The sequence below is a fragment of the Aquarana catesbeiana genome, linkage group LG01, assembly GCF_042186555.1.
Source record: "Aquarana catesbeiana isolate 2022-GZ linkage group LG01, ASM4218655v1, whole genome shotgun sequence".
Lineage (NCBI taxonomy): Eukaryota > Metazoa > Chordata > Amphibia > Anura > Ranidae > Aquarana > Aquarana catesbeiana.
In genome coordinates, this window is record NC_133324.1 from 469,997,974 (window position 1) to 470,020,715 (window position 22,742).

The 22,742-nt window shown below is 40.0% G+C and overlaps 1 protein-coding gene across 2 annotated transcripts in view; it reads left to right on the forward strand.

Annotated features, from left to right (window-relative positions):
- The first annotated feature begins 409 nt into the window (after positions 1 to 409).
- IGFBPL1 (insulin like growth factor binding protein like 1) overlaps positions 410 to 22,742 on the forward strand; it is a 135,426-nt gene continuing 113,093 nt past the window's right edge. For both annotated transcript variants that reach the window (XM_073591232.1, XM_073591233.1), the window contains exon 1: positions 410 to 1,157. In XM_073591232.1, coding sequence (XP_073447333.1) covers positions 713 to 1,157 — 445 coding nt within the window. In that variant the 5' untranslated portion in view covers positions 410 to 712. The remainder of the gene's footprint in view (positions 1,158 to 22,742) is intronic.

Consider the following 22,742-nt stretch of genomic DNA (forward strand, 5'->3'; position numbering starts at 1 on the left):
TATATGGTAAGGCTTCAAAATTTAAATTAGAGTGTAAAATATTATATTTATTGGCACGGTAATGTCCATCTTTGTTTTATTTTGTAAATATTAATGTCCATCTCTGTTTTGTAAACATTATTGTCCAGCTTTGTTTTGTAAATCTTATTTATAAAAAAAAAAAAATATATATATATATATATATATATATATATATATATATATATATATAGTAATTTATATTGTTTATGTGTACTTTGTATCTAACTGAATAGTGTTGTATAACTATGAATGGAAAGCGGGGTTGTGTTGTGCCTCTGCATCCTTTGTAAGCTCTATTGTTTTGTCTCTGCAGCTACTGAATGAAACCAGTCAGCCTGGAAGGATTCTTTCTCACGAGATGCTTCTGTGGAAGTGGTATTATAGCCCCTTAGTTACAGGGCAGAGAAGATAACAGAATTCAGGGACAAGCCTTTTAAACACATCACTTTATCTAATGCCCTTGTATTTAAAGCCATAGCTGATGAGAGCACCAGCTGAATGAATGATGCAAGGAGCTGTCCCTTTTCCAAACTTCTCTGGCACATATGTATGTGGAGGAGTGGCTTGTGGACTGCAGCTGTCTATGGCTTTACTGTCAAAGTGCATTAGCTCTAGCAGTTTGTTTGGGATGAGAGGCAGTCAGTCAGTGGTGATTAACTAAGCACAAAGTCAAAAGTAAGCATAGACAGAGATGCATCCCATTCTGCTTCTGCTGTCCTTGTTTGGGTTCTTCCACCTGATACCTGGTGTAGGGGCAAATGCTTCTCTATGCGGTCCATGCAACAAAGATGACTGTAGGTCTATCACCTGTGCAGCACCTGAGCTGCTCACCAAAGATGACTGTGACTGCTGTGACCTCTGCCTCAGTATAGAAGGAGAGAATTGTGGTGGACGAGATGAGACGAGAGCTCGCTGTGCTCCTGGGATGGTCTGTGTAAGCCATTCCAGTTTGGGAAGAGAGTCATCCTCTTATTCTGAAGGGACAGGATTCTGCCTATGTGAAGAAGATGGTGCTGTATGTGGCTCTGATGGACGAACCCATTCCAGTGTCTGTGCCCTCCATCTGCAGAGCTGGAAGGCACAAAGCCAAGGCAAGGGTACCATCAACAAAGTCCATGATGGAGAGTGCACATTTGGTAAGTGTTTTATTTGTACAACTAGCTAATATAAAAAGTTTCCATAAACTTAATATTGGCAAAAAATAATAATTAACTATACATACTAGTATGTAACATTTTTATATTAATTTACAGGTTATATTGTTTTCAGCTATCCTGTGTACGTGGCAGTTTGTATTGTCTTTTATAATATACAAAAGTACTACATTGGAACTCTAGTGTCATGTATGTAAAATGAATTAAAATGAGGTTTATTTACTAAAACTGGAGAGTGCAAAATCTGGTGGAGCTGTGCATGGTAGACAGTCAGCTTCTAACTTCAGCTTGTTCAATTAAACATTAATAAAAAAAAACTTGGAAGCTGATTGGTTTCTATGCAGAGCTCCACCAGGTTTTGCACTCCTCAGTTTTAGAAAACCGACCCCTCTGTGTATTAAAAAAATAAATATGTGATAAAGGCATTGCTTTCTTGACTCAGCCTTACATGTTAGGGGCGTCATTTGTACAGAAGTTGTAGACTGATTATATGCCTGACATTTCACCACGTGAGCGCTCATGGTACTGTCGTCATGATAGCCCCTAATTCTTTTATTGAATTGTTATTTTAGTGCCTTCGTGTGCTGCCTCAGCTACTTTGGCAAACAAGAACTTATAAACTTGGCATAGAATAATTATTCTACTGATCACATGGCATCATTTCATCTTCATGTTTATCCTGTGTGATTTGATCCCCTGTGCAGGACAAAACCATGGTATCATAAGCCTGTATCACAATTATTTCAACTGCACTCTATTATATTGTCTCTTCCAGTCCAGTCACTGTATATTCTAAAAGCCAATACTAAACTTGATGGAATGTCAGATTGCCTAATGACCCCGCTATTGCATTTTTTAGGTTATCATTCACACCTTATATATTGAGTAGTCACCATTTACTGCATATTGTCTGACTTAAATTACAGAATTACAGAAACTGAATAGTCTATTCTAAAAACAGGGATGCTGAAGTTTATTTGTAGAAACTGAATGCAGTGCATGGCAAGCATTATGCAGGTTAGGTTGGCCAAATATAATGCATTGTTTGCTACCTATGCAATCAACTTGAGTAGTGTTAGGTAGTGTTTCTCTAGTATATTTAAATACAGTATGTAGCAATTTCATAAAAGCCATTGTTTACTAGGTTTCTTTTGATGAGGATCACCTTATCACAAATGCTCCATGGTATGTGTGCATATAGTTTCCATTTCCATAGAACTGCATTTAAATGCTTTTAAATAACTAAAAATATTCGCTAGTACCTAATTTACTTTTAAAGTATTATTTTCCAAAACTCTACTCTGTTAGGATGGATTGCTTTAACAAGTCATACCAGAATCACCATATCATGCCAAAAGCACCCACTAGAGTGCAGTTACCACTGGTTGATAACCTGTGGTATGGAGAATACTGTATGACTGACAGAGAGCCCAGAATTGGCTACCAAAAATCACTTGATTGATTCATTGTCCTTTTTATACTGTGTGCTTGCCAAAGGTCACATTGCATAACTTTTTAAGGTGAGTCACATGGTATTTAGTACTCATTTTGAGAACAGGCTACCTGTATTCACTTGTAAGGTCAGCAAGTATATGGCTATCTTAAGGTTGGCCTTAGACTGCCCAGTATTTACAGGTGACACTCCTGATTTTGAGCATAATGATAATCGTTTTCAAACTACAAGAGGGTTAGAGAACATAACTCCAGGAAGCTGGAGATCATTATCATACAGTTACTGCATACTACACATAGTATGAGTGGATCTGATCATGTCCTATGGAGCAGAAGAAAAGCTCAAAGTATTGTGTCTGTGGCACAATCTCTGTCAGCTGAGAAAAGCCATGAGTCCTGGCACTTTTATGGATGGACAAGCTTCTTCCTCTCTAATGTTTTCAGTCAAATATCTGTCCCTCTATTACAGTCCTAGTGGATATGATCTTAAAATTAAAAAGAAACAAAACTAATAAAAAAAAGTGTACTGTGGTGACTTCTGGAGTGTTTTAACTTTGGCTTGACAGACTATGAAGAAACTTTTCATTGCAGACCTGATTATTAGATCACTGTGAGACAGTAATTCCTACAATAAGCATATTAATGTGTGTGATCAAACTGCTGACACATTTGCAGTGTGTGTGTGTGTGTGGTCAGTGTTAGTTTCTTTGGGCGTCAATGGCAGAATGATTTTCTCATATTTGTTTGACCCGAGGAGGAAGCAGAACAGTTTTGTCACACATTATCAGCTCTTTTGTGCAAGAGACACTGCCCCTTAATTTGTAATACAATAAAATTCAGCTCATCAAGAACACAATACATTGAACACTGGTATAAAGGAACTGCCTACAGCAACAATTACAACACAATCAATCTTCTCTACAATAGCAAGATACCTTTTACAATACATCTATTGATGTTCTCTTATCTGTAAGTGTGTGCTAAGCATGTAGACTTAATTTTTTGCTATCGTACCAAATCCTCACTATTCTAAAGTAAGGTATGTAATACCAGTTATAAACATATTACTGATAATGAGGAAAAACTAAATTGCAATTCTGTATTTGCCAAACCCTGTTATAATCCACCATTTTTCTGTACACAATGAAATAATTTTGCTCTTTGTCTGATCAGCTCTGTTTTTACCATACAGTCTCATTTTGGAGCAGCAAACATTTTCCAGCATATAGGATGATCTCAGTAACAAATTATACTGTTTGAACACATCAATAGCAACTGATGTCTAATCCTTAATTGTTCTGTGTTTATAAGCAAGCAAGCAAGCTTAGGTGGCACTGGATAAAAGAGTCAGAATCCTGCTACCATCCTTTTCTGGTGATTTATACATAAATATTCACCAACCTTAAAATTCACCATATCTCTAGCAATGAGTAATGTCCTTTGTCAAATATATTCAGTCATGTTTCAAAATACAATACAAGCTCTTCCTCATTGTGCTGAGAAATAGTAGCATCAATCAAAAGCTAAAAAAGCGTTGATATATGCTAATTTGACGAGTATACTAATTTTGCAAATATCCTCTGGGACATGTGGTCAGAACACAGTGAACAAGGGGTTATGTAACTTGCCATCTGCCATCTTATTAGTGCCCACAGACACATAGGCCGTCTCACCTGGCACTCCTGTTTGATTTATCTTTTATAAGTAATCTTCAAAGTCTCTCAACAGTATATCTTATACAGTTATTTTTTGTGGCTAAAACCTAAGTATTAATTTAAACAAAAATTTAATGAATGGGTGTAACGTATTGACCCTGCTATGGTAGTCTGTATATAATGCTCTTACCAATTGGCCTTTTTTTTTTTTTTACTCAAATGTTGTTTTATGTTACTACAAAAAGAAAAGTGACTAGATTATTGTGAGGATTGTCCTTAATGTCTGTGTTGGTTCTCTTGGACAAATATTATTGTTTTATCCTCACCTCTCTGATGAATTTAATATGATAAGGCAGGTTTGGCAGAGTTATAGGAGTTTGCAAAAAAAAAGAAAAAGAGTTGCACGCTCTTTGAAACCAAGGCCTTCTTCTTGACATATACATACTGTATGCGTGAAAAAAAAAACATTTAAATGTTGGGAGAACTAAACATGCATGGGTTTTTATTTCTATCATGAGTTTTATAGATAGCACAGATAACACAGCTCCCCTAAAAAAATCTTTTTTCTTGGTAACTTGCTTTTTAGACTTGTTCTTGGGGTTATTTGGGGGTGCTGATTCAGAAAATTGATTCGACTAGACTGCATCAGCTCTAGTTTCCATAGGTGTGCGCAGCCTATTGCATTAGGGTGTGCACCCCAAAGATCAAACACACATGCATGCATATATATATATATATGACCCCGACACATTGATCTCTCTGCCGGCCCAGTGAAGTGCATGAGCACTTCTCTTATGATGGAGCCGTAAAGAGGGAGATTTTTCCCATCTCCCCCCGCCTGCACACAAAGTGATAATGCTAATGCGCACAAGGTGATTAGGGCGTACTCAGGCACACCCAGAACACCCTGTGCACACGCCTATGTTAGTTTCATAGATATGGTCAAATTTTTATCATTTTTAGTCAGTTTTTGCAAAGCTCTTACAGGCAGTCCCCGAGTTACGAACAACTCCTACTTACAAACAGCCTCAAAAGCCGGCCACTTGTGCTGGTCCAGGATATCTCCGGACACATCCCATATTGCAGTAATACATGTACTGCATGGCCAGAAGAGCCCCAGATAACATAACAAGTGCCCGGAACATCCCACATCCATGCACAGGCAGACGTTACACTTATGAATGCAGTGTTCCGACCTGAAGTTACACTTACAAATGCAGTGATGCGACTTACGAACAACTTCAACTTACGAACAAACCTACAGTCCCTATTGTGTTCGTAACTCGGGGACTTCCTGTACTGATTAACTTGTTCTTCTGTTACAAAAAACACAGTTACTTCTAGCGCTAATATGTCTTCCAAGGTGTGGAGTAACAGATGTCAGATAAAATGGTGGTGTGAAAGGTATATATGGCATTCAAAACTGGGTGGATGCTGCCTTCCTCAGATGAGGTAATCCGAAAGGAACTACACGAAAAACAGAAATGGATGGCGCGCACACCTAGTGCATTACCAAAGATGTTTTATATAAAAGTGGGTACTCACAAAATGCAACTGACAAAAGGCCATAAAAACAATGCATGGACATACACAGAACACGGGGTACAGCTAACGTGTTTCGGGGGCACAACTCCTTCCTCAGAGCTAGGCTTGATTTAATTTAATTTATTATTAAATTATCTTTGGTAATGCACTAGGTGTGCGCGCGCCTTCCTTTTCTGTTTTTCTTGTTCTTCTGTTACCTAGTTTGTGTTTTTGTGTACAAGTTAGCAGATATAGTGAGAGTGTTTACATACTTCCAACTGTAATTTGACATTGGAAACATTGGATTCTAAAGTGTTATGCCGCGTACACATGAGCGGACTTTACAGCAGACTTGGTCCGGCGGACTTTTCAACGAACTTTCCGACGGACTTTCCGAATGAACGGACTTGCCTACACACGATCAACCAAAGTCCGACGAATTCGTACGTGATGAAGTATGACCGGACTAAAACAAGGACGTTCATAGCCAGTAGCCAATAGCTGCCCTAGCATTGGTTTTTGTCCGTCGGGCTAGCATACAGACGAGCAGACTTTTCGACCGGACTCGAGTCCGTCGGAAAGATTTGAAACATGTTTCATTTCTAGGTCCGTCAAACTTTTGGGAAAAAAAAGTCCGCTGGAGCTCACACACGATCGAATTATCTGATGGACTCCGGTCCACCGGACCAAGTCTGCTGTAAAGTCCACTCGTGTGTACGCGGCATAAGTTATTAACTGTATTATAGTTATTGTATAGGAGGTGTGTATATTGCCATTCATATCATTTCGTTTTTGCAAATCGAGTGCTGTAGAGATTATGGCTACTTCATGACGATGCTGCCTGAATCATCGTGATTTATTTTAATATATTTATATCCTGATTTTTTTACAGGGGACCAGAGTGAAGAGTGGTATATGCCATTTATGCTGTATCTAAAAAATGTTGCCATTTTTAGAATCAATTTTAAAAACCTTATTCTAGCATAAGAATGTAGGTAAAACATCTTGGATAAAGAGTTTTTAAGACTGATTAAGTAAAAAAAAAAAAAACAGGGTTACATTTTACAGAGGTTTCAGATTATCTAAAGAGAATGGGTTGCAGAAACAAGAAATTTATATTTTCTGTTGGTGGTTTGGAATGGCATCTGTGACAGACTCTGGACACCCTGTGGGGTATTTCCCACCAAGAAGCTGCTTCCCAAGTCCTGGAACACGAGACCAATGGATCTGGCTATAGTAACCCCCCAAGAACCAAACAACAAGAGTCTTGGAGTATACCAGAAATAGAACTGCTTTATTTGAGAAACACACTGAATTTATACAGAAAACCATCAGATAAGGGCAACTCCCATTATCTCAGACACCTTAGACAGTAGAGCTAATCCTATTATCATAACAATGGTCACCTTAGACCAGGGGTCTCAAACTGGCAGCCCTCCAGCTGTTGCGAAACTACAAGTCCCATCATGCCTTTGCCTGTGGGAGTCATGCTTGTAACTGTCAGCCTTGCAATGCTTCATGGGACTTGTAGTTTCACAACAGCTGGAGGGCCACCAGTTTGAGAGCCCTGCGACAGTCCGGCTCCCCCATAGGACTAACTTATGCATAAGAAGCCAAAAGCAATTAGTGACCAGCTCTGTCTAGATTTAAGAACACATTAAAACACAGAGTAGTCCAGGCAATGGTTCTCCTGCAGCCCAAAGTCTGTGACAGCATCCTTACCAGTTGTCCAGCTGGATAGCCTTAGATCCTTAGATGCTCTTTACCTGGTCTTTTCATAGCCTGACAAAACTTCACCATCATGGGAGCTGGCTACTGTGCATGTGTAATTCCCAATCCTATATACTATTTGCCAGTCTGTCTGTTTGCTGGCCTGTAATGACATAAAGTTGTTACAGTATACTTTATGATAGGGGTCAGGACCACTTGCAGTTGCCAACTCCTGGGGTGTTTAAGAATAGTTATGGATAAGCCAGGCATTCTATATTTACAAAAAGCTGAGGTATGGCATTCTATTTTACAGGGTACATAGAGGAGGGCATCTGAAGCTTTATTCTCTAAAACTGTATTCGTCCTTTAAAATACATTTATATTATTTCCATGTTAAAGAGTGCCCATTCATTGAACGTGCTGAATATAATGATGTGCAGGTCTGTGTAGTGCAGTGGTTCTCAACTCCTGTCCTCAGGACCCACTAACAGGCCAGGTTTGCAAGATAACTGAAAAACATCACAGGTGATATCATTTGCCACTCAGTGATTGCAGTATTCTAGTCTGCATCTCTCCAAGGTAATACTTAAAATCTGGCCTGTTAGTGGGTCCTGAGGACAGGAGTTGAGAACCACTAATGTAGTGACTGCAAGAGGAGAAATATACATCATGCAATAGTGTTGAGTAAGAAAATGCACATGGGTATAGTGTTGAGTGAAGAAGTACACATTAGTAGAGTGGCAGTGAGTGAGAAAGTGGTAACAAGTGAGGAAACGTGTGCCAATGTAGTGCAATTGAGAAAGTGCACATTGGTGCAGTGGCAGCGAGTCAGAATGTGTGTCGCTGCGGTGACAGGAAGCGAGAAAGTGCACATTGGTGCAATGGCGGAAAGTGAGGAAGTATGTGTTGGTGCACAGGCAGTACAGGGAAAAGCAGATGCTGGTGCAGTAGCAGTGAGTGAGTGAGGAAGTATATATTGGTGCAGTAGCAGTGAGTGAGTGAGGAAGTATATATTGGTGCAGTGGCAGTAAATAAAGAAGTTTGCATCAATGCAATAGTCAAAAGTGAGTTAAAAAAGTGACTTCCTACTTTTAACAGAATGTTTGAAACCCCATTCCCAAACAGGTTCTGTGTAAAAGAAAAATGTTGAAACAGTATACAAAAACATCATGAATGACCCTCTATTGATGGGCCTCTCCTTTTGGCAGGAGCTCCAATTAGCTCACTTTATTAAAACTCAGCCCGCTCCGGCGCCTTTCTTAAGACCCTTGACTTCTTTTGACACTCTTTGCTCAGAACAAGAGCCAGTACGTCATGCCATCTCGTTATTGTACCAACTTCTGATCTCGCCCCCCCCAGGGGTACAGACCTCCCTATATAACCAAGTGGGAGCGAGACCTAGGTGTAGCGTTGTCCGAGAGACAAGTGGAAAGAATTATTCTCTTCACGTATAAAACATCGATATGTGCCAATCAATAGGAGGCGGGTTTTAAAGTGCTGTCACAATGGTACTATACCCCAGTTAGGTTGCACCGGATGTTCCCGCAGAGCTCGGACCTATGCTGGAGGTGTGGGGAGGAGGCAGGCACTCTTCTCCACATCTTCTGGTCCTGTAGACTCTTGACACCTTTCTGGACTGAGGTCCATCGCATCACACAGAAATTCACGGATCGAGAGCTGCCCAAGAGTCCAGAGTTCTTCTTAATACACCACCATGAAATACCGAGCAAGTCATACAGGAAGTCAATCCTGCCCCTACTGTCACGGTAGCGAAAAGTTGTATTCCCCTGCTCTGGAAGCGGGCAGAGCCCCCGGGAGTAGCAATGTGGTTGAAGAAGATAGCGGAGGTATACAACATGGAGGATCTTGTGGCAACCGAGAGGGGACTCAGAGAGCAGTTCCTTAAGAAGTGGTACTATTGGCTCGAATTTTACTACTCCGAGGAGTTTGCAAGGCTGGTGGCATAAAATTTTAGACATGGGCCTACACGTGAGGACCACTGTAAACACCGTTGGCAGGGCTGGAGGAAGGCCCCCCCCCCTTCTCATTACTTCTCTCCCTACACCTACCCCTCCACCCCCCACCCTTCATCCCCCCCTCTATTACTGCTCCCCCTCTCTTCTCCCCCCCGCCTTTTTTTTTTTTTTCCCTTTCATCTCTTCTCTCTCTCTCTCTCCCTTACATTTCTCTTCCTTACTTTTCCCTATTCCCAATTGGTCTAGATTCTTTTTTTTTTTTTTTTTTTTCATTTTTAATGTCAATGACGACCTATAGTTCGTGCTTTTTTATACAGCAATTGTCTAAAAATACATCTAATCTCACTTGAGGCATGATGAGCCTCTCAAAACTAGAGTTTGGATATCTAAAATAGTATCACATCACTGTTGATTTGCATGGTCAGACCAGTTGAGATGTTTCATTAACATGAGCAAAACTGCTATACCTTTTGTACCAATGTATGCGGAATGTTGATATCCTATGTTTCCATAAAAAAATAATTTATAGAAACAGTATACAATTGGTTAGTGAATAGAGATCACCAAGAGGTCTGGCTCTGTAGAGAGGTACAAGTAAGCATTTTTTAATAATTGATATTTGAGATGATTATTCATCATGAGTGCAAATTCCTTCTGACCTAGGACCATTCACTCCAGAGGTAAAATTTCTCAAAGCAGCAGACAGCCTTAAAGAGTAATTAAAGGCAAAACTTTATTTTTTTTTTAGTTTTGGATAGAGTGAAGAGGGATTTTGTTATCTGTTCCCCCGTAGGGAGATTCACGCTCTTTATTTGTCCTGTTTACCATTATCACCAAAAGTAAACAAAAATCTCAGATTTTGGGTTGACATCAGAACACTAAAAGAGGGGAAATCTTCCAAAGCTGTGACCCCAGTGACATACCTGGAATTCCTTCACTTTGGATGGATTTCCTCTCAATTCCTGTTTTGGCTTTGGGACAGGAAGTGAAGTCAAATCTCCACATTGGGACACAGATGGCAAAACAAAATACTGATGGGGGTTATAACCCTCCCTTACTTTAACCAAAAAAATGTTTGCCTGTGATTTACACTTGAATTGCCTCCAGGGGTGAAAACTTTAAACTACTCTCCGGCAGGGGTGTTGCTAGGTCTACAAAAGATCTGGGGCTAGAGCCCATAGCAGCGAAGTAAAGAAAGTCATACGTATGTATGTCAAGCCCCCCTCATTACATCAGGGTCCACAGAGAGCCTTCCCCTTACATCGGGGTCACTTACCACCAGATGCGGATTGTAACATATAGAGAGGCTAGGTATATACATACAAGATAGGCTGGGTATTACAGTTTCCCCCCTCCCCCTCCTCCATGGTCTGCACTCACCTGCTCAGTGTGAGAAAGTTCCTCCCGACTCTATGATATGGGCGGAGCAAGGGAGGAGACTCACTCTCACAGTCATCTCCCTTCTCTGGCTGTCACTGAAGCACGGACGGAGTGCAGACTCACTAAGAGTGCCGCGGCTGTGCGGGAAGCACTGTGTCAGGCAGCCTGGGACACTCTCATGGTAGGGCCAGCCCTGGACTCAGGGCTATGGGTCCCTGATTCGGGGCTCTAGCCTCAATAGCCACCCCCTAGTGACACCACTGCTCTCCGGGCTGCTCGGCTGCCCCCTCCACACATACAGCTCCACTTACCCCCTCTAATTAATCACTTGCATAAAAAATAAAAAAAAATAAAAATTACCCGAGTGCCTTTTACTCTGCTAACTCCATGGTCATGTGACATTCAATTCTCCTCTTCTTATGTGTACAGGAGTAGGGTCCTTGTTCCAGCATCCACGACACAAACTCTCTTTTGCCTGAAGATGTACATATCAATTTTAATTTCTTTATTTCTCTTTTACAATAATTATAGGATAAAGTATATATTTTATACAGGGAAGCAAATTGTGATAACGGTCCAACTGTTTTACTGGAAAAAAACTTTAAAAAAAAATAATTACAGTAGCAAAGTAAAGAAGCCCTGTATTACTCTTGGCCATTAGGACTACTTGTTTTGTAATGGTGCCCTTTGATAAATGAAGTGCAGAGCTTATGTGAATAGTAGTGGTGTCTCTAGCCTTCCTTACAGTTCTCAGTCTTTCCTACCCTTTTCCATTCCAGACAAGATTTTCACCTAATTTATAGTACGTCAGGGCGAAAATCAAAAAATATTTAGTACATTGCTGTGAAACCTGTACCTATTCCCACGATGTATCCCTTTAAAATGCTGTGCAGAAAAATATTCATTGATCATGACAGAAATTCAGTATGCCCCTAATTTCCTGCTGACAACACACTGCCATTACTGCACAGAAATCCCAACCAGTCTTGTCAGCCCTGTCTGCAGAACTGCAGAGCTCCACCTATCCCAGCCGCTTTTTGTTTTCCTTGCACATGATTAGATATTGTTTGTAAAGTAAAATTTCACTACATTCACTAAGCTCTGGGGCAAATTCCCTTGCAAAATAAATCACCACGTGTGCAGGGAAAGGGCTTCTGGAAAATATCAAAAGCATGCCCCCCAGCAGTATGCCCACAATAATTTTAGAAGCCTGGTATGGGAGAGTAAATCTTGGGGATACACTTAGGTAATGCCTGGACATATACTTTAATAGGAAAGCTTCTATCCAAATTGCAGAAAGCGTTTTTTTCCCCCCAAGGAATCTTATGGGCACTCTGTAATTATTAATTTAATATACAGTACATGCAAGTACTTATAAGACAATGTGAATTATCATCTAACACTAGCCTTGCATTAAAGGGTAACTCCACTTTCCTGGGGGGAAAAAAAAGCAAATAAAGAAAAAATAATACAGCGTATACATACTATTGCAACACAAATCATATTGCAATTGAATGTTATTAAAAAATACCTTTCCTTTTCAATCTGCAGTGCTGTAATTTGTTTGTAAAATGCAATGCAATATGCCTACCTGGAGGTGTTCTGTACACAGAATGCCCACCCCACAAAAAAAAACATAATTTCCTGCTTGTGTGATTGGCTCGCCAATTTCCCCAGAAGTCTACACTAAGATACAAGTCAGATTTCAGGCATCCCCTGCAACAAAAAAATCACAGGCAGCAGTTTCCTCATTAGATCTCTGCAGGTGCACAGCTGATTGATAATTATGAAACCACTCCCATTAGACTCACTATTAGACTCACTTTCCCACATGGACACAGACAGACACACAGGGATTTTTACAGAATAACAAAAGATAGGAATCTGCAAAAAAGTTTGTCAAAATCCTTGTAATGTACGTACAGTAGATCACCCAGAGGGGAATGACCCCAAAGAATGCGCAAATTACAGACCAATCTTGCTCCTAAATATTGACTATATCGACTATTGAAATATTTTCCTAGCGAAAATATTAGCAAACCGCCTTAGACCCCTTCTTATGAACATTATTGACCCAGAGCAGGTAGGCTTTATGCCGAGGAGGGAAGCCAGAGATAACATCACTATAGCACTCAACTTGATTCATAGCTCACGTTTGAACAAAATCAAAGGCCTTCTCCTGTCCACTGACGTGGAGAAGGCCTTCGATAGAGTAGCATTGGATTATATGTTTGCAACATGCAAACATTTGGATTTACAAAAAAAAATGATCTCTCGGATAACCACTCTCTCTACCCACTGCAAAAATTAAGATTAACAGAATGTTATCTGACACGATAAAAATCAAAAACGGTAGCAGACAGGGTTGCCCACTCTCTCCCTTCCTATATATTATTTCACTAGAACCTTTCATCCGCACTATAAATCAAAATCCCTCTATCCATGGCTTTAAATTAGCTAACAGAGAATTTTTCCTGACACAACCTCATATCTCACAGTTACATTTCAAATTTAAAAATAAATTATAGCAAATCTGAGGCTTTAAAAATCTCTGTACCTGTAGACACCTTAAAAAGAGTTAAACAAATTTGACCCTTTAAATGGGAAAATAAACCCCTGAAATATTTAGGAATTTGGCTTACTCCCAAACCAGGTGATTTATTTGAACAAAATTTTACACCACGTTTGAAAAATATAATGGAAGACTTAAAGAAATGGCACTCAGGAGGCTTTTCATGGTTTGGGAGAGCTGCAATTGTGAAAATGGTTATCCTCCCTAGGATACTTTACTGTATGCACGCTCTACCTATTAAAATTCCACCTGCTTTTTTCAGACGCTTGCAACAGGTTCAACGCCAATTTGTATGGGCCCGCAAAAAAACAAGATTAAGCTTCAGCACTAAAACACGATCTAAAAAATGCAGGTGGGATGGGTCTACCGGATTTCAAACGGTACTACTACGCCACTCATATCACAAGGATTATAGATTTGCACAGTCATGATACAAACAAAGACTGGGTAGACATTGAAAATGCATCCTCCCCTCTTCCCCTCAAATTTTTACCCTGGATTCCAAAAAAAAAACCATTATCCCCAACTTTTACAACTACATCCCTTTATCTATACCACTTTAAAGATCTTCCACTTAACCTCTTTCAATTTTGAATTAGCTTCTATCCAGGGCCTCTTACTAGAATAGCAGATAACCCCAAGTTCAGCCCAGCCTTGCAGAACAAGCTATTCCCCCCACTTCCAGTGGTCGCCCATTACTGGTCTCTCAATGTATACAATCAGGACTGATAAAATAAAAAAAGGACATACAAACTCTATGTAAAGGTCAAACACTCACCCAATGGTCATACCTACAATTACGTAGTTTTCTCTCCAACCACAAACACAAACAATCCTTCTCGAAAACTCCTACGCAACTTTATGCACGAAAGCACAAGAAGTGAATAAAACCACTTCCCTGGCCTACTCACGGCTACAAGCCTCTACTAACAAACCAAATGTTAATTTCAAATCCAAATGGATAACAGCCTTAGGTAAAGACATTAGCGACTCTCAATGGGAAAATGCCTGTATACTTTCTCATAAATGTTCAATTAGCACCAGACTCCAAGAAACCTCATATAAGATACTTACACAGTGGTACACTACCCCTGATAAACTACACTCTTGGTACCCACAAGCTTCAGATAAGTGTTGGTGATGTAAGATTGAAACAGGTTCAATGCTACATATTTGGTGGTGTTGCCCTATGATCTCTGATTTCCGGAGGTTTGTGAACTGACCAAGAAATGAACAGAGTCAACCATAGGACTAGATACTGATCTCTGCCTTTTCAACATATCTCCACTACCTATCCGACTTTACAAAAATTCCCTAATCAAACATTTTTTCAATGCAGCAAAAATTTTAAAACCCAGAGCCTGGAAAACCACACACACCCCTTCGATCAAAGACTGGCTTCTAGAGATAGATTTTATCCATTCCATGGAAGAAACCCTTGCCATGTCAAATGACTGACTAGAACAATACCATAAAGCCTGGAATACATTGATCCATTTCAAATACTCTGCTGATTATGAACATCTTATGGGTACTTGAATTGACCTATCACTATATACATCGTCTCTATTCTCTTTACCGTGACATGATCCCAACCACGACACTACCTGCTTGGAGTTTGCATGTTCTCCCTGTGCCTGCGTGGGTTTCCTCCGGGTACTCCGGTTTCCTCCCACACTCCAAAGACATGCTGGTAGGTTAATTGGCTTCTGTCTAAATTGTCCCTAGTATGTATGAATGTGAGTTAGGGACTTTAGATTGTAAGCTCCTTGAGGGTAGGGACTGATGTGAATGTACAATGTATATGTAAAGCGCTGCATAAATTGACGGCGCTATATAAGTACCTGAAATAAAATAAAAATCAAATATTAATCTTCTATGTACTCTACTGAATACCTAACCTATCTATCCCTTATTTCTGGGAATGCAGACAGAATAGACCATGCCAAATATTAAAATGTTACATTTAAACTAAAATGTTTTAATTAGCTTTTTCTTTTTCTTTTTTTTTTTTTGCACATACTCTCTATTTCTAAATATTTTATGTAAGATTTTTTTTATCAAGAATGCACCCCGTTCCTATATGTTCTTATATTTTTAGTTATTGGATTATTTTCAATTACTACCATTTACTTTATGTACTTACATTCTCTTTTGTAAACCCCTGAATACCCTTTTACTCTTGTGTTATCTGTATACTCATATACGTTTGTATACATTCAAATATTTTCAACAAAATCTATATTGTGAAAAAAAATGGATGCAGCCAGACTTAGTGGAGGGAAATTTCTGCAGCATATTTGGCAAGTACAGAATCACAGTATATATAAAATAATATGCAAAGTGGTTGGAAGCTTCAGAATAGCAAATATGTTTTTATTACAAATTATGTGCGCAGGCTGCAGTTCCTCTTTATGTAGCATTTCCATTTGTGTGGTCCTCCTGTGAAGATACTAACAAACGATTAGCTGAAAATGTTTGACATGACTTTTAGACACTTCCTGATTCATTGTGCACAGCTGGTTTTAAAACAGAGTGAAATTATAGCTTGCAGTTTCCATTTAGAAGATAAACATATTGCACATGTTTTTTTTTTCCCACTGCATGTGTATACATTAATGCATGTATACAGAGATACATATGGTAGTTCTCTGTCAAGAGCTGTTATATTACATAAGAAACCTTGGTAGCAGCAATAATGGACTTCATGAATAGAACAGAAGAGCAGTTTTGTAATTCATGACAAGCTAGTTTAAAGCAATGTTGTACCAAATTGCTAAAATATTGATTTTGCCTCTTCAGTCCTTGAATGCTTGCTTCCCAGCCTTATTAGAACAACTAGAGGTGTATAGTTCCAAATTAAAGTGATTGTAAACAATCACCTTGTAAAACAACATATTCAGGTTAAAATAGAAATGAAAAGCAAAACATTTGTGTATAGATACAAAATAAAAACATTATAAATACCCTTTTTCCCCCTTTTCTATAAGTCATCACATTCTCTCTATTCCCTCTCTTCTCTGCTGCATAAGAGCTGGGGGAGGAATAGCAGCAGCACACTGATATTCCCAGTGAAATGCTGTGCAGGGGGAGGGGGGGGGTAATGACAAGTCTGTTCATTGGAGGAGAGCACATGGTGTTCCCAGCATAGCTAGAGAACTGACTATGGTGTTTTCTCCTGCTTAGTGTGGTCAGTTTTTAAAAGAAAAGCAGAGGGACTGTCAGGAACACCAGGGAATTCACACAAAGGAAGCAATACAAAGAGAACAGGAGGCTTTTTCATACAAGTACATGGTACATCAGGCACATATCAGGAATATGAAGTGTTGGGGTAACAAACACTTTAAGATATTCAAGAATAAGCCTATACCTAGGCTCACACATTGTCAAATACAGGTTTATATAAATGCTTGAAAATAGATGTGGACTGGAATAATATAGCTGACCGATATTGGCAACTTCCACTGCATCCACATTACCTCCCTGTGTTACCATGATATACCCAATCTATACATAGATAAGTACCTTGTTTTCTTAAAACTTGTTATTTAATTTTTTACTATTTTAGTAAAAACTAATACCACAATAATAGATAAAACCAAAGTGCCAGAAGCAGGATTAGTTCCCTGTCTCTGGAGCATGAATCTGTGCTATGTTGTTTAGGTTGGGAATATTGTTCCATGGCTTATCAGCAGATAAAACTGAGACCTCAGTAAGATTATTCTTTTAACTGGGTCAACGGTTTCATTAGATTGGCTTTTTGATCTAGAACAAGTATATAGATGAGGACTTCTGACTGCATTTGCTGCGTGCTTGCTCCAGGCCAGTGATCCAGGTTGTACGAAAGCCAGACAACTAAATTTCTTAGATGAAGGGCGACAATAGCAGCCAATACATTTCTCTCAGTAGAGGTTATCATATATCTGTTCTTTCTTTTTTTTTTCCCAACATATGTTTTATTGAAATAAAGGAACAGTACATATTAACGATGTACCATAGGTACATTGGTCTACAATGAATGGTACATATTAGGACATCATATACAGCTTTTGTATGTGGAAACATCTCAAAAAATTAGCAGTCTGCATTTTTAAGTGTAGCCATCAGGATGAGATAGAAAGGGTTCTAGCATGGATAAGTAAGTTAACAGATATTGAAATGACCATAAAGCTTGAGTGAGCTTCTGTGATAAAGAAGAGAGGAAGAGAAATAATGATGCTGGCAAATTGTATGGTTGGGGGAGTATTCCATCTTATAAGTGTCTTCCTTTCATCTGGAAAGCTTCGATGTGAAACTATCAAGTTTTATGAGATGTTACTAAGGGCAAAGAGGGGTCGGTGTCTTTCTAGGTATATGTAATATGTATAGGTGCATAGGTGTGCGCAGCCTATTGCATTAGGGTGTGCACCCCAAAGCTCAAGCACACATGCATGCATGTGTTGGTATGTGTACTGACTACATTGTGGTTATCTTCTCCTTGTAGGCTGAAGTCTATCCCACACTGTAGGCTGTGTTTAGCCCTCCCTCTCCTGCCTGCTCTAGCTGCCAGCACCTTCTGTTCTAAAGTCAAATAAGGCACGCTGGGTAAGGGGGCTGTGCAGTGTCGTTACCATTGGCTAAGGAGGCAGCAGAGACATGGAGCAACTGTAGCCTCTGGCTTTTTACAGACACTACATGGTTGGCAACCTTGGTGATTAGGGTGTGCCCAGGCACACCTGGCACACCCCCTGCGCATGCCTATGTATAGGTGTAAACCCTTGTAGTGGATAAAAGGTTAAAGGATATGGGGTAAAGGTCAAGGTAAGGGAAAAGGTAGGGATGGTAGGAGTAAATAGGGTGGGTAGGTAGGGATGGGAATGAAACCTCCTCCCCGGTCTCCACAATATACTGGGTTATGCCTACTATGGCATCTGTAGCAAACGGGTATGTACTGAGAATAATTTGAGCAGCAGTAGTCTTTTTTGATGGGGGGCTTCCCAAACACAGCCCTTGGGTAGGGGCGGGAGGTCGGACTTCATATGTATGTGTAAGGGGAAGTTGTGGCATTAGATTTAGAGGTTCAATAAACACATTTAATTTGGTAAGCTGTTATTGTCCAGTTCCAGTAATACCTATTTTTCTTCCCCATATAAGAATATTTGAATGCAGTTCAGAAGCTGCTTGAAAAAAAGTTAAAGCAGGAACAAAAACATGCTGGTTTGGCAATAAAAAATTATTATAGTTGTATGACTAAAGCCTAGTACACACTAGTAGGTTTTTTTCATTCAACCCAGCAGGGTCCTCAGGAGGAGCATCTGTACTAACTATCTGATGTTAGTACAGTGATCTCTCTTGCTGTGCTATTGTGTTCTGACAGGGGGAAGGCTCCTGCCAGAAAACTAAGAACAGCGCTCTCAGCCATTGGCTGAGAACGCTGATCAGGAGCCATCAGCAGACCTTTTTCAGTCATGCCTAATTGATGGAAGCCAGCTGAACGGCCAGCTTCTGTAGAACCGACTGCAGTACACACGGGTCGAATGTCGGAGGGTTTCTATTGAACCAGCCAATGCCGCCCGACATTTGGCCTGTGTGGCTTAAGGAGATCGGCCAATTAGCCTACTGTAAACCATTCTATCTAGTTTTCAAGCTTCAGAAACTAAGCCTGGCCATACACTGTTTAACTACGGCTGGTTCCTGATGAACTAGACGAAATTCTCTTTGGGGGTGGTCCTGTGAACCCCCTCCCATCTTGAATCCTTTTCTTGAAAAAATTGTTGGCTTGGCCCCCCTGGCCAGGAAGCCTTTATTTACATGTTTCTTTGCCATTCTCTGCACAGTGGACCTGACTTGTATATTTAATCAACAACTGTCTCCCAATTTACAGGAAGCTGATTATGGGTGCAATGCTTTACATGCTCCTAAGGAAAAAATAGTAAAAGCACATATTTTTATCTGCAAAAAAATGTGCATTTATAATTTTTTTTTAACGGTGAACTTAGCCTTTAAATCATTAGCTGCATTTACATACATTTTGAAATGTTCTATAAACACATATAATCACAGGTATGGCATTGCCAATGTCAATGAGGCCTTAAGAATACTATAGGAATACTAATGGTTGGAAATAAGTGAATTGCTACCTCTAAGGGGGTGCCGGTGTGCTCTTGTAACCTCAAGTCCAATTAGCCCTTTTACTATTTTACACACCTTGTGGATTAAAAATACCTATCCAGTGGATGAATCATTGAAGAAAAATGAGATTCACTTTAGGCTGTGTTTCTTTCTTTCTAGTATCAGAGTTGTCTATTGACCTTCTGTGCTCATCTAAATCAATACTCTGTAAAAAAGACAAAAACAAAAAAGCTGCACCTTTTAGCATGTAAAAGCTGTCCTTGAGTTCAAGTGACATTGTCTAGGTTGGAGGGAGGACATAAGTAGGCAGTAGGAAGCATTTCCTCATTCTCTTCTCCTGCAGTGATCAGACTGCAATGTTGTAACTTTGTAGCAAGCCAAAAGATGAGAGGCATGAGGCTGATCAGTATCAGACATTTGTGAATACAACCAAGAACTCGACAGGCATGAGGATTTATGTGATTGTGTCATCTCTGAGCCAGCATCCCAGTCCAGGAATAAGATACCAACATTGGATAATATCTTAATAAAATGGTCTCTGTCTTTCTGAAGTTAGAAGCAAATTGGGGCATTTGTGAATGTTAAAAAATGCCTGGAAGTGTTACATCAAAAATGAAAAACTTACATTAAAAAATATATATCTGATGCCAGGTCAACCTTACAAAGTTAGACCAAAAGCTATTTAGAGTATGAATAAGCAGACTTCACTTTTTTAAAGCACCATTAAAACACAAACATTATGGTTGGTCTGCTTCACGAGAAAAACAATTAGCTAACAAATATTTGGATGATTTTTCTCCATAACCACATGTTCTCTGTCTGATTTGCCTTTCAGTGCTCTTTTTCAGGATTCAGCATCCTAGACTAGATCATCTTATATAAACGTTAACAACTTACCCACTGGGCACTTAAACCCCCTTCCTAACCAGTCCAATTTTCAGCTTTCAGTGCTCTCACATTTTAAATGACAATTACTCAGTCATGCAACACTATACCCCTATGACATTTTTGTCCTTTTTTTTCACACAAATAGAGGCAAAAATTCTGTAAAAAAATGCATTTCTCTTTGTTTCTGTTTGCAAAATGTATCAAATTAGTAATTTTTCTTCAAACATTTTGGCCAAAATGTATACTGCTATATATCTTTGGGAAAGTTATAGAGTCTACAAGCTATGGTACATCTCACCTGATGTACTCATGGCCTATCTCATTTATTGAGACCCTAACAAGCCAGGAAAGTACAAATACCCCCAAATGACCCCTTTTTGGAAAGTAGACATTCCAAGGTATTTAGTAAGAGGCATAGTGAGTTTTTTTAAGTAATTTTTTCCCTCAATTCTTTACAAAATGAAGATCTTTTTTTTTCACAAAATTGTCATATTAACTGGTTATTTCTCACACACAGCATATGTATACCACAAATTACACCCCAAAACACATTCTACTACTCCTCCTAGGTATGGCGATACCACATGTGTGAGACTTTTACACAGAGGTCCAACATGCAGGGAGCATCGGCAGGCATTCTAGGGACATAAATTACACATATAAATTCTTCACTACTTCTTGCACCTTTGAAGGCCCTGGAGCACCAGGACAATGGAAACACCCAAAAAATGACCCAATTCTGGAAAGAAAACACCCCAACGTATTTTCTATGAGGCATAATGATTCTTTTGAACATGTCATTTTTTTCCGCAAGTTTTTGGAAAATGTGGAAAGATAATGAAAACGCTTTTTTTTTTTTTTTTTTTTTTTTTTTTACACAAAGTTGTCCATTTATACAATATTTCTAACACATAGCATGTACATAGCCAAAAATACACCTCCAAAATATATTCTGCTACTCCTTCTATAGGAGTATAACGATACCACAAGTGTGAGACTTTTACATAGCCTGGCCACATACAGAGGACCAACATGCAGGGAGCACCATCAAGTGTTCTAGGGGCATAAATTTCAAATCTAATTTGACTACCTATTACACTTTTGTAAGGCACTGTAGTGGCACTGATGGGCACTGTAGTGACATGGATGTGGCACAGTTGAGAACTGATGTGGCATGGATGAGGCATGGATGAGCCGTGGATGGGGATGGATGAGCCGTGGATAGGGATGGCTGAGCCATGAATGTGGATGGATGAGCCATGGGTGGGGATGGATGAGCATGGGTGGGGATGGCTAAGTATGGATGGGGATGGCTGAGCATGGATGGAATGGCTGAGTATGGATGGAATGGCTGAGCATGGATGTATGGATGGCATGGCTGAGTATGGATGGGATGGCTGAGCATGGATGGATTGATGAGTATGGATGGCATGGCTGAGTATGGCTGGATGGATGAGTATGGATGGCATGGCTGAGTATGGATGGATGAGTATGGATGGCATGGCTGAGTATAGATGGCATGGCTAAGCATGAATGGATGGATGAGTATGGATGGCATGGTTGAGTATGGATGGCATGGTTGAGCATGGATGGATGGAAGAGTATGGATGGCATGGCTGAGTATGGATGGGATGGCTGAGCATGGATGGATGGATGAGTATGGATGGCATGGCTGAGCATGGATGGATGGATGAGTATGGTTTGCATAACTGAGTATGGATGGAATGGCTGAGCATGGATGGATGGATGTGTATGGATGACATGGCTGAGTATGGATGGCATGGCTGAGTATGGATGGCATGGCTGAGCATGGATCGATGGATTAGTATGGATGGCATGGCTGAGTATGGATGGATGGATGAGTATGGATGGCATGTCTAAGCATAGATGGATGGATGAGTATGGATGGCATGGCTGAGCATGGATGGATGGATGATTATGGATGGCATGGCTGAGTATGGCTGGATGGATGAGTATGGATGGCATGGCTGAGTATGGATGGATGAGTATGGATGGCATGGCTGAGTATGGATGGCATGGCTAAGCATGAATGGATGGATGAATATGGATGGCATGGTTGAGTATGGATGGCATGGTTGAGCATGGATGGATAGAAGAGTATGGATGGCATGGCTGAGTATGGATGGGATGGCTGAGCATGGATGGATGGATGAGTATGGATGGCATGGCTGAGCATGGATGGATGGATGAGTATGGATGACATGGCTGAGTATGGGTGGATGGATGAGTATGGATGGCATGGCTGAGTATGGATGGGATGGCTGAGCATGGATCAATG